Source organism: Pelophylax lessonae (assembly GCF_965119305.1).
Source record: "Pelophylax lessonae genome assembly, chromosome: 2".
In the NCBI taxonomy this organism is placed as follows: Eukaryota; Metazoa; Chordata; class Amphibia; order Anura; family Ranidae; genus Pelophylax; species Pelophylax lessonae.
The window spans coordinates 146,064,058-146,077,627 of NC_138769.1; the positions used below are offsets into that span (position 1 = coordinate 146,064,058).

A 13,570-nucleotide genomic window follows, 5' to 3' on the forward strand; every position below is an offset into this window, starting at 1 on the left:
CAGTGTGAACCGGCTCTTAGACTTTTTCTATGTACACAAAAGGCCTATTTCTCACAAATAATGTTCATAAATCTGTGTTAGTGAGCACTTCTCCTTTGCTGAGATAATCTATCCACCTCACAGTTGTGGCATATCAAGATGCTGATTAGACAGCATGATTATTGCACAGGTGTGCCTTAGGCTGACCACAATAAAAGGCCACTCTAAAATGTGCAGTTTTATCACACAGCACAATGCCACAGATGTCGCAAGAGGGAGCGTGCAATTGGCATGCTGACTGCAGGAATGTCCACCAGAGCTGTTGCCCGTGAGCTGAATGTTCATTTCTCTACCATAAGCCATCTTCAAAGGCATTTCAGAGAATTTGGCAGTACATTCAACTGGCCTCCCATTCACAGACCACGTGTAACCACACCAGCCCAGGACCTCCACATCCAGCATCTTCACCTCCAAGATCGTCTAAGACCAGCAACCCAGACAGCTGCTGCAACAATCGGTTGCATAACCAAAGAATTTCTGCACAAACTGTCAGAAACAATCTCAGGGAAGCTCATCTGCATGCTCGTTGTCCTCATCGGGGTCTCGATCTGACTGCAGTTCATTGTCGTAACCGACTTGAGTAGGCAAATGCTCACATTCGATGGCGTCTAGCACTTTGGAGAGGTGTTCTCTTCACAGATGAATCCCGGTTTTCATAGTCTATATACACATATAAACTCTGTAACATTCACATATACTAAATATTATACACTGATTTGGGTTATTTTCACCAAAGAAATATAGCCGAATACATTTGGGTCTAAAATTATGGAGAATGATTACAAAATTTTATAACAAACAAGAAAAAAACATTTTATTACTCCTTTTTTACAATTTATTTATTTTTACAATTATTTTTTCTACATACTCCCTTCAAAGTAGCTCAGTTTTTTTTTTTTTTTTTTACAATTTGATTGCTTGTTACAGTGAAGATCACTGTAACAGCAGTCGTTTGAAATATTAATTCACCGAAATTTTGGCGGCCGAAAATGCAATTTTGCAGGTAAGAGAAAAAGATGCCGATAATGGCACTGAAAAGTGCGTCATTGATGCTTTCTTGCTGCGTCTTCAATGCATTTCAATATGGAGGTGCATTTTGGTGTGTTTTTTTTTTTTTAACTGACCAAAAATATAGCAAGTAGGATTTTTAACACCACAACGGAAGCACAATGGACCAGTGTAGAATGTAAAGGGATACATTTTTCTTGAGCTTTTCTTGCGCTAAAGGTGCCAATAATGGCCGACAATAAATTCATATTCATTTAAATTCATAATATTGAAAAGTTGAATACAATATAATTATATATAAAAATATTATAATTTTTTTAAAAACTGTCAGTTTCTGTTTTCGACCAAGTGCATTCTGCATTTTCGGTTTGGGCACCAAAATTTCCATTTGGTGAACCTCTGGTTTGAACTGTCATGAATGGGTTTCATTCATGACTTATTGTTTACTGTTGTAATGCTGTGATTGGCCCACAACCATTGCATGGTACAGGATGCTGTGATTGGCCAAGGTACCATGTGATCACTGATGACCAATCACAGATCACAAATGGATTCCATTCATGACTCTTGTTTATTATGTGATGTGATCATGTGGTATCTGGGCCACTCAGAACAGCCCGATACCAAGCACCGCAATCTGCTGTGTCCCAGTGGAGTCGCCCAGTGCGCATGAGCATTGCAATGTACAGGTATGTCGCGGTGCCTGGGGGAGCCATCCGCCATCAGTAAATGTACTGTTGGCAGTCAACAAATGGTTAAAAAAGCAGACAAATGCAGTCATCACATCTAAGGACTAAGGATGCTTTATGAGGAAAAAAAACTTACCTTTGCAGGTTAACTTGATACTAAGTTAGCTTGGCCTTTTCTATAAGTAACTGACATATAGGCCAATCCTTTTCAAAATGCAAGGTGGGGTGGTTGATGATTACATCAGCCTTTCCCAGCTTTTTACACCAGAGGAACCTTTTTAATATTTTTACAATTCTAAGAGAATCTCTGCCAAAGTAATTCATTGGTGGTCCATGGGGAAAAATGCACCTTCAATTGGAAGGTCAATCGACCACAACTCATGAAACCCCCTAGAGGAACCTAGAGTTCCATAGACCCTGGTTTAAAATGGCGGGTCTACGTTGTAAACCACTTATCAGTTTTATTGTACTAAAACTGCAGCCTCAGCATCTAATAAGCCATTTAAAAAGACAAGGCACAGTATTGCTTCTGATGACACTGTTGAAGGGCTCCCTAGTTGTGATCCAATGCATGTTGACACCGCATGTGGTATAGTTGGTGCCATTTTACTGCAGTATCATCCCAATAAGTATTACATACTCTTTGAGTGGATAGAAAAGGGAGAGGCTTCAGCTGACCTCCACACTGACTACGGTGCCTGGTTTCAAGTTTGACTTTCCAAAAGTCAGTAATCCAAGAAGACCGACCACAGGCAGAACATCCAAACTTAGAGATTCTTTTTAAATTAGAATATCGAGGCTGGGCAAATCCCAGGAGCCAGTGCTACTAAATATTTACAGATGGCACCTAACTTTTGAGGTTTTCTCCATTTGTGGTCAATAAAGCTGACCTCAAAAAAAAAAAAAAATAATAATATTCTGCAGGTTCCTGACAGGCTTGCTCCTTTTGTCCACAATTTAGCTAGATATTTTTTATATGTGTTATACCAGGACCTTTCCATTCATTTAAAATCATTTCCAGGGAACCCTTTTAGACCATAGAAGAAGCAATTTCTTGGAACTAGACAGTGTGCAAATATAATGTCCATTCAAATGTCACTGTTGGAATGCATTCTTAAAAAAGAGAATTGACTGAGGTGATAACAGGCAGTAGCTGATTGTTGACGTGTTCTGGTTCACTTACTGACTGTGAAGATGCTCAGAATCTTGCATGCTCTGTAGAATTTTAAAATTGAGAGCATTTTCTTTTTTTTTTTTTTTTTTTGCTGTTCTGGATTGTGAATTCAACTGTGACTAGCCATTATGATTTTTCAGTTATGGTTAGATCCTGTTTAAAATTTTCGTGCAATTTTTTGCATCCCCGGAGCTCTGGCAATATTTGGGAACACCTGATGTTCCAGATCTGCTTCCCTTACAATAGGATTTCCCTCTTGCAATGGGATTACTAATTCATTAACATACCTAATTCTGGATGCAGCAATGTCATAATTAGGTCTCTGTGCCTCTCTTTACAGTGCTTGCAAATCATGGCTGGCGAGTGTTGTCAGCAGGGTGCTGTACATAGCATCTTGAAAACATCACAGCACCCTGCCTCAGTACTCCACTCAAGATCCCTCAGCCCTGAGGAGTTATGCAAATATCAAACTGTCTTGATGGGAGGGTGTTGGTTTGGAGGACTGCCTAAGAATTCCCAGATGTTTAGCTTCCTGTCTTTGAAAGAACAGAAATCCAGTGAATGAACTAAAGGGTGGGGATACTAAAGCTGAGGAGGAAGGAGCTAGATGATCCTGGAGGTCCTTCAGCCATGAAATGAGTTGGCTCTGTCTGACTTGCTGCAGTTTCTAATGCACACTAGTAGAAGTTCACAGTGTACAGTGAAATCTTGAGTAAGCAAGCAGTACATAGTACAACTGTAAAACTGAAGGTAATGGCGTTCAGTTTAAATTTTAGGAAAACACCATAGTAATAAAATCAGGCCTCAGTTGTGTTGCAGAAAGAATAGATTCAGAAATCTATTCTCTGAAAACAAGTCTGTCCCAAAGAGAAACATTATACACACAGCAGTGGGGCTTGCTCATAAACTTCTTCTCTTTCCTAGAAAACATGTGGCTTTATTTCTGAAAATGTAAGGTTGCAAAACCTTCTGTAATAATTATTGGTTTGAGCATCCAATGTCCTATCCAATCATGTACAAAACTCTTCAGGTCACCTAAAATATAAACATCAGCCAAAACCCTTTTTCTCTTACGTCCTCTGACAGTCGCCGCCCACTCATACAGTCTTCACCAATGGGTATTGACCTCTTATCCACAGGAGAAAGCTAGGCATAAGGTTTGTTAAGAACAAAGCAATTTACATAGGCCCACCTGTAGGGGGCTGTCCCTTTGGTCCAATACCCCCTTGCTATCAGCCTTCCCAACTCAGTTTGTCTTCTGCCTAGTTAGGAGTAAGATAGGCTTCCCTTGGCTGGGGCTACAGTCTCAGCCTTTCTTCTGTTTTATTACTTTTATTTTCTGCAAAAGTGTTTTCTTTGCACTACTAGCTTTTTATTTGTTCTGCGCTTAGTTAGTCGGATCTTCGGAAGACTACAGCGTTTGCGGAGCTGGGAATCGGACTGGTCGTCCTGGTACTCCAGGACAGAGGATCTTATGGAATCCCAGCTCGCCATCGAGCGTTTAGCGGGCGCCATGGCCTAGCAAACGACCTGCCCCTGTCCTCGGGGGCAAAAGCCTGGATGCCTCAACATTCGGTTTTGACCGTGCGAAGCATCCTATTTCGGCTGACGGCTCCCCCTCCATCTGGGGTGGGGGGTTCCCGCGATATCGAGGCGCCCATATTTATTGTTAGTAGGTAGTTGTCTCATGTCTTTGGCAAGATTTTCCTTCTTTTCCTATCCTGGTGACAACATGTGGCAAGAAAGATCTCTAACAGGGACATAGACTGCAAAATAAAGATCTCCGAGGATTTAGCCCTCTCCTACTATACTAAAGGAAAGTGGTATTTTGGCCTGTACCCCTTATGAAGTTACATTCACATGGGTCATTTGACCTGTCGGCTTATAAATCCCAGCCTTTTCAGGCACATGTGGATTGGCTTGATGCTGTACCATGTGGTACTCGCTTTTAGGGAGATATGCATTCAGGGATATATACCCAGAAAACAGAATTCCTGTGTTTGGGCAAACATTCCTGAATGCAAACCATCCTAAGCGCGAGTACCACGAAGCAGAACGTCCAGCTGCTACATAGTTCAACCTGTCATAGTTTTTCTCCTCCTATCTCCGCGACCCCAATATATATGAATTGGTGTAAAAGTTTTTTTTAAACAACTGACCTCAGCCGATTTCCTGCACCTTCAGACCTCAAATTTGACCCAATCCCTTCACTTTCAAACCTCAAATCAGACCCATTTCCTCCACGTTCAGACCTACGATCAGCACTGATTTTTGCACCTTCAGACCTTAGATCAGCCCCATTTACTGCACCTTCCAACCTCAGATCAGAACCGATTCCTGAACCTTCCGACCTCAGATCAGACCCAATTCCTGCACCTTCCAACCTCAGATCAGAACCGATTCCTGCACCTTCCGACCTCAGATCAGACCCAATTCCTGCAGCTTCAGACTCCAGATCAGACCCGATTCCTGTACCTTCAGACCTACGATCAGCCCCATTTCCTGCACCTTCCAACCTCAGATCAGACCTGATTCATGCACCTTCTGACCTCAAACCAGACCCGACTCCTGCACCTTCTGACCTCAGATCAGACCCGATTCCTGCACCTTCTGACCTCAGATCAGACCCGATTCCTGCACCTTCTGACCTCAGATCAGACCCGATTCCTGCACCTTCTGACCTCAGATCAGACCCAATTCCTGCAACTTCTGACCTCAGATCAGACCCAATTCCTGCACCTTCAGGCCCCCAGATTATACCCAATTCCTGTACCTTCAGGCCTACGATCAAACCCAATTCCTGTTCCAACCTCAAATCAGACCTGATTTCTGTACCTTCAGAAACACAGGGGTTTTATCTTTACACTTGCTGCAGATGGCAGTTTCATTAGGAGGAGGAAGAGGGTAATCAGGCTTCTTCACATAGCATCCACAGGGATGAGAGCCTATGCCTAAACATTATCAGTGCCTCAGGAAGGCCTCTCTGAAATGTCATGAAGGTTGGTAGGCCATGGGTTCAGTCTAGTGAGCTGTCAATGATGGCCTATGGCCTTTGGCAGTCCAGTCTGAGCCTGTGTGCATGCTACATGACGGTCTTCCCGGTGCTCATAAAAAACCTAATTGCATGCCCTTCCTGGCACATGTAGACTATCCCTGCCCTATTACATACTGTATACAGATATACTCAGCTGTGTGTAAATCACACATTTGTTAGTCAGATATATAACTTCAGATTTTCTGGAATAAGAACATGATTTTTAATCACGAAGTCTCTCTAAGGAAAGCAAGTTCTGCATAGTCAGTGTAAATTTAAAGGATCTTTTCCTTCTTTCACAGAGTCTGAAAAGGAAAGAAAAGGAATACGAGCATGAAATGGAACGTTTGGCAAGAGAGAAAATTGCTACACAGCAGCGATTAGCCGACTTGAAGAATGAACTCAGCCAGTGGATGGATGTTATGGAGATTGACCGAATTGTGCGCCAAACTGTTCAGCCAGAGGACGACCAGGCCTCAACCTCCACAGCCTCAGGTAACCACTATGGGGCTTTCAAAATGACTTCATTATCCTGTTTTCTTTTTTGTTTTAGAATACAGAAAAAAAGAGTGAGGCTGATTTTTTTACAGAAAATTGTGTAACTCAGTCACGAGATCGACAGCTAGCACAACAGTTGTTTTTCTGACCACTGTTGCGTTCCTCAACTCACTGTATCATATTAAGTTCAGCTGCCCCCTACAGTCTGTTCTTGAATAATACAAGTTGAGCGAGCTAAATTCCAGGAAAATCATTTGTATCAATGGTTATTGGTTGTTATTTATATCCATGGCCAATCATTATCATCAGTGACTGCAAAAATAATGTTTTTTTTTTTATTATTTTTCCTCCAGAGGTGCATGTTTATCTGCAAAAGGATGGGTGAATTAGTTCTGATAATAAGTAAGGGGAGATCTCCTCTCACTTTTTAGAGATTTCCTTCTCCTGTTCTGTCTACAAAAGACAAAAAGTGTAGGGAAAAACTCCCCAATGGGGAATCAGCAAGAGAAAAAAATGGCTATACATTAAATATACCATTGCAAGCTTTTTATGGTTTTGTTTTTGAGAGAGATGGTACTAAACACCTGTTGAACTTCCTTCTTGTGCTTTCTGTTAATAAGTGATAATGCTAACCTCAGCTTCCCAAAGCATTGTTATTGTCACTGCAGGATAGCGTGCTGACACACAATATGCCAGCAAGTCCTGTAGTCACCATGAGACACCAATAGGCAGCTACACATCTAGGCCTACCATGAAGTGTTTCACTGACAGTGGTGTATAGCCCTAAGGCAAATCGGCCATCTCTGTGACACCCTGTCCTCAGGACAAAAATGGAGGGGAAACTTTACCAGCGAGGACAACGGGAACGTTAAAAGAGAAGTATGGGTTACCAAAAAAACCCTATACTTACCTAGGGACATGCAGAATCGATTCGATGCTGCATCTGTCCCTCGCCACCTCTGCACTGAGAACTGAACGATCAAACACCACAGATCTCTCAGTTCTCCCCTCCGCTCTGTGCAGAGTGTGGTGACTGTCGGTCACCGGCTCTCTGCTCTGTGCAGAGTGTGGTGACTGTCGGTCACCGGCTCTCTGCTCTGTGCAGAGTGTGGTGACTGTCGGTTACCGGCTCTCTGCTCTGTGCAGAGTGTGGTGACTCTCGGTCACCGGCTCTCTGCTCTGCCCCTTCAGCTCACTGGATTGCTGGGCTGGGTAGAAGATGGAGCTGCTGGCACATTCTCCCAGCAGCACAGCTGAGAGACTGGGCCAGCTGCTGGCCCAAGCTTGTGGACGCATCCTGACCATGTGGGCGGAATCTTTTCAGAGACTGGACCGGGTATGTGACATCGGCCATCAGCAGACTATAGCCCGCTGTCGGCTGAAAACAGGTCACAGGAGTACAGAACAAACTGCACTCCTGTGATCCATATAATTATAGCTAGAAAATCTTTGGCCATACTTCACCTTTAAAAATCCTTAGCTGGAGCTGAACTTTAACCACTTTAGCTCTCTGACCCTTTATAGATCAGAGCAGTTTGTACATTTCTGCTATTTGCGGTGTTATACCGGGGTGATGCCCCTAGCTAGAGGCATCACCCCGGTACCGTTGTTTAGAGCCGGCGGTCGGCTTTCCGGCGGTAATGACCAATGCGGCTCGGGAGCCACTCGGTCGTTACCCCGGCGAGTGGGAGGGGACGTCCCCCCGCCTTCCGTGGCTTTGCCCGGGTCTCCCGTCCCACTGGGAGACCCGAGCACCCAGCCGGCACATCCGCCGGCTAGATGGAGTCCCGGCTTCGATCGGGTCTCCGATGACGTAACCCGGAGGCGGCGTCCATGACGTCACGTCCGGGTTACTCTGCTGCTAAAGGCGGCAAATTAAAAAAAAACTAGTGTATTCAAAAATGCCATTTGCGGCGTTTTGAATACATGGAAGTGTAGTGGAGGGGTCTGGAGTCTTTTAGACCTTCGATCCCTCCATAAAGAGTACCTGTCACTGCATATTGCGGTCACGAGGGATGTTTACATTGCTTGTGGCAGCAATAAAAGTAATCAGATTTTTTTTTTTTTAAACCTGTGATAAAGTTAAAGAAAATAATAACATAAATAGGAAAAAAAAAATTAATTTTAGCTGCCCCCGTCGCCGTTAGCTCGCGCACGAAAGAAAACGCATATGGAAGTCGAGCCGCGAATGAAATCACTGTTCAAACCACACATGTGAGGTATCCCTGCGACCGCCAGAGAGTGAGCAATAATTTAAAAAAGAGCTACACTCCAACTCTAAACTGGTAACCGTTAAAATTTTTTAAAACATCGCCTATTGAGATTTCTATTGACCGTATTTTGTCGCCATCCCACGGGTGTGCGCAATTTTAAACCGTAACATGTTGGGTATCTATTTACTCGGCGTGACATCATCTTTCACAATATACAAAAAATGGGCTAACTTTACTGTTTTGTTTTTTTTTTAATGCAGTAAAATGTGATTTTTCGTAATTTTTCCAAAAAAATAGCGTTTTAAAGACCGCTGCGCAAATACCGCGTGACAAAAAATATTGCATTGACCGCCATTTTTTTCTCCAGAGTCTTTGCTAAAAAAATATATATAATGTTTGGGGATTCTAAATAGTTTTCTAGGAAAAAATACTGATTTTAACTTGTAAACAAAAAGTGTCAGAAATAGACCTGGGGCTTAAGTGGTTTATATGTAAGGTTGCTTTACTGATGACATTTGCAGATCAAAGGTCACCCCTGAATCAATAAACTGTAGAAATACAGAATAACAATGTTGCATTGTATTTCCATATCAAAATTCCCGAACAGTGTTTATAAACACTGCTCACATGCTACGTGTCTGCGGTTGCAGTCTCTGCTGTGCTTTTGAGCAAGTTCCAACTGTCATTTTGACAGCCAGGAATCACTGGTAAAAACAGCAAGCAGAGCAGAAACAGGGGGAGAGGGACAGGGCAGGCTATGTATAACCTGTGTACTTTGCTGACATTTTTTTGGGGTGTACATAGCATTCCTAATGTCTTGGATCTGTTAAAAACACAAATGATCTAATCTGCAAAATTGTGCTTTAGGAAAGTATATTTATAAAGCAGTGAATGTGACATTTAGTGCAGTTGAATCCTCCTGGTAAACTAATTTTTATATTAAATAGATATTTAAATATGTCCATCTGTGTTGACATAGAAACAGTTGTAAGCTGTAGTTTTTGCAGTCAAAGCTTGAAAATGGAGAAATGACTGATTAGTTGGTTCGGGCAACAAGAGAATGATCCTATTACACACTTTTCATGTATCAGTGCCAGTTTTGCAATATAATTTCACAGCGTTTGCCAGACAAGGTTTCTTTAAGTAGTGTATTCTAGTTTGTCACCTTGTCTACAAGTTCTTAGAAAGGTACAGCAACCAACTGTAGCTATTATGTGTAAATAGAACCGTTTGCACTGGGAGTGACAAATGAGCAAACACTGCATTCTTACAGCGATAGTTTCTGCTGCTTGGTAGGTTACAGGAGGAAGGTACTTTGGTCTTTCAATGTGTTTCTAAAATCTAGAAGTATATTTTAGCTTTGGATAGAATTGGGAAGAATAAAAACCTTTATTCTGTTTTTACTACTGTCCTTTAGCAGGGCTTCTCCCCTCGCTTACTTTTACTGGGACAACAGTTTCACTAAATAGGAAGTCAGGAGAAAAATCTGCAACAGAGACCGAAATAAAAAGCTGACTCACCTTTCAATATGCAATTGAAAAAAAAATATTTTATTTCTGTTTGTGTTGCTGTTGGAGATTTTCCCTACTGTCAAAATAATTGACAGGTGTCCTAATCTTTCCCCCCTTCATAACTAAAATAATGACTAGGCTTACACTTTTAAAAGGAAAAATTCACCCTTTACAAAAAAAAAATGTAAAAAAATATATCATTTTTTTGGGGTAGGAGCCTGCAAAGCATTGCACCCTCGACCATCAGATTGTGGATGTAATGTCACACTTCTGGAGCTGTCTGACCATACCTCCGATATATACTGTTTTACACAATGACAGAAAGCTCAATGGACTACCTAGAACGCTCGACAGCACCCTGGTAGTTCATTGAGAACTACAAGCCATCAGCAGCAAAGGCTGCCGGTACTTGTAGTACATTTATTCACAGGGATCAGTTTATCAAAGACGTGGCCATGTGGACGGACCCCCTGCATGGTGGTGCTCTCTTTGAATCGACAGTGAGTGCGGGCAGAAGATCCCAGGCTTGCTGTCACAAGGAGGGGTGAGAGTGATTTTGCTGAGAAATCACTTGGGAAAACACCCCCCTAGCATTTCTGAGTGTGGCCATCTTTAATAAGGGCAGATGATTTATGTAGCATTTAGCTCTGGAATCCATCAGCCCTTAGTTCCGGCATGAAGGCAGGAGGGTGTGCTTAACTGAGAAACTCCTCCTCCTCTCCTGAAGACTCCTGGGATGTATGGCATTTGCCCAGGCCTTGAAACCAGTAAGTAACTAAAGAAATGTAAAAAACTGTTTAAAACAATTAAATATGATATACTTTCCTATCTATATGCCAATGCTAACAGCATAATCATTCAAAATAGTCGATGTTGATTGAGAAAGTGAAGTTCCACATTAAAGCGGAGTTCCAGCCATTTCACTCACCTGTCCAACGGTCCAGCGATGCGGCCGCCCGAAGCCTCGATCCTCTCCCTCGGCGCCGGCATCACTGCTGTGGGCACCCGGCTGTGACAGTTTGCGGCTTCACAGCCGGGTACGCACTGTGCATGAGCGAGTTGCGCTACGCGTCGTGATTGGCCGGCAATCTTCTGGGACCTTTGACATGTCCCAGAAGATTGCAGGGAGGGAGGGGGAGAGGAGAACTTCCGCTCAGGGCGCCGTGGCGCTCCGAGCAGAAGTGGGAGCGGGTACCTGTCAAAACTAGGTACCCGCTCCCCCCCCCCCCCCAAAAAAATGACATGCCAAATGTGGCATGTCAGGGGGTTAGGACCACCTAAAGCAGAAGTTCCACTTTTGGGTGGAACTCCGCTTTAAGTAGAAAGTTTCTGACAGCCAATATCCTGTATATTTACAAATTTTGCTTTTTTTTTTACTTCTGGTTCCTAAATGTTTTATTATGCCTTTCAGAGGGGGAAGATAACATGGATGAAGACATGGATGATGACAGACCTCTAAATTCATTACCAAAACGTCAGAATCCTGGACTTCTGAAGATGGTACCGTCCAACGCAGCTTCCCACAATCACCATTCCACTGTACTGCCTCAACATGTCTCCATTCAGCAGAAACAAGCTCCCTCTCCTCATGCACAGACCCTCTCCAACCAAGCACTGGTCCCGCCTCAGGCCATAGTGCCAGCACAGACTCATATTGTGGCTGCTTCCACAGTGCAGTCAACTGTGATAGCCCACACAGCCACCACTCATGCATCCGTTATTCAGACTCTAAACCATGTCATCCCAGGGCCTCAGACCAAGCACATTGCCCATATTGCACCTTCCACGTCAAGCCCTGTACAGCTAACCACTGCTGCTCAGCCAATTGGCCACATCACTGTGCACCCAGCTGCCATTAATCACATGACCCATCTTGGCCAGCAGCTACCCATTTACCCGCAGTCTGTTGCAGTCAGCCAACCCATGGTGAGCCACATCGCTCACACCATCTCCCACCCACAAGTCAATGGAACCACAAACCTTGGCCAGCCTGCTGTTATGGCAAAGCCAACTGTAGGAACCCAGGTGGTCCACCATCCCCAGTTAGTTGGGCAGACAGTCCTGAATCCGGTGACTATGGTAACTATGCCATCGTTTCCTGTCAGCACTTTAAAGCTAGCTTAACGCTCAACTATAAAAAAAAATGAATTAGAGGAAACGGTCTTGTTTTCTGTCACAGTCATAACTTCCATCCAGTGATGAGGGCAGCCATTATCTGACTCCTTTAAGCGTTGCTTCTTCTGGGGCAGGGGCTCCATCTGCAGTATCACACAAGTGACTTGTTTGTCTGGGAGCAGGGCATTGGCAGCCTTCAGTAATGGAAGGAAGCTTTGGATGTGCTAGGGAACAGTCTCCCTGAAAGGTTCCCTTTAGTTTATATCAATTTATTTATCCATTGGACAGCGGAAACTCCATACATTCCTATCAAGTCATGTTCCAAGGAAGAGCTGCGTAGTCACAAGGTGTTGATCCTCATTGGCTTTGGAAAAGGTGTCAGGCTTCATTGTATAGGCCTCTATCTTCCCACAAAGGGCCAAGTGCCCTGGATTTCAACCATGCTCATTGTCTCCGTGGCCGCTGCTCATAATGACTATTTTCATTTTGTCCTTTCTACCAGTAATTGGTGAATATTAAATAAGACTTTTAATTTCTATCAGCTACTTCACTTACATTTTTTTTTTTTTTTTTTTTATTCAATTTTTATTGTGTTGTCGTCTTTTTGTGTATCTTTGTAACATACAAATCGATGACCCCTTGCTTATATAAGAAATGGAATGGTTTTAAAGTAAGCATAATGTCGGTTTATACCTTCACCGATGTGATAGCTGCAGGAAGTATACACTAATGGGGAAAAAAAAAAAAGCTTTTAAAAAGAACAAGTAAACCATGATAGAAAAAAAAAATAATAATTTAAGGTAATTACTTTTTTGTCTCCGAGGTGAAAAAACGTGGGGCAGAAAATGAATTACTGTCTTTCTATTTATAAACATTAGTTATTTAAGTTTTTTGTTGCATCAGTGCCTTTTTAACACATAAAATGAGCTTTTTAACTTACTGTCCCCGCCTTTTTAGGACCACTAAAGGCACACTTCATGAATTATCACCTTAAAAAATTGAAGACTGAGGTTTATTTTGAAGCTTTTCTGGTTTACATGAACCACATTGGAATCATAGTTACCGTCTGCTTCAGCTTATGTTTTTTTTTTTTTTTTCCTTTTTAGGGGAAACTTTATAAAAGCTAGCTCAAACGGAAAAAAAGTGGTACTTCCCATGTCAACAAATACCTTTTTTATTTTATTTTTTTTTAATAGAAAATAATTGTGGATACACATTTTTTTTTTGGTAATTGCCATTAAGATTGATATACTAATATAGTAGCAAGAGCATTAAAGTGCAGTTACCCA

The 13,570-nt window shown here is 42.6% G+C and overlaps 1 protein-coding gene across 3 annotated transcripts in view; it reads left to right on the forward strand.

Annotated features, from left to right (window-relative positions):
- The window catches only part of MNT (MAX network transcriptional repressor), a 145,323-nt gene extending 132,506 nt beyond the window's left edge, over window positions 1-12,817 (forward strand). For all 3 annotated transcript variants that reach the window (XM_082247005.1, XM_082247006.1, XM_082247007.1), the window contains 2 exons: window positions 6,247-6,439; window positions 11,578-12,817. In XM_082247005.1, coding sequence (XP_082103131.1) covers window positions 6,247-6,439; window positions 11,578-12,290 — 906 coding nt within the window. In that variant the 3' untranslated portion in view covers window positions 12,291-12,817. The remainder of the gene's footprint in view (window positions 1-6,246; window positions 6,440-11,577) is intronic.
- Window positions 12,818-13,570: the final 753 nt, after the last annotated feature.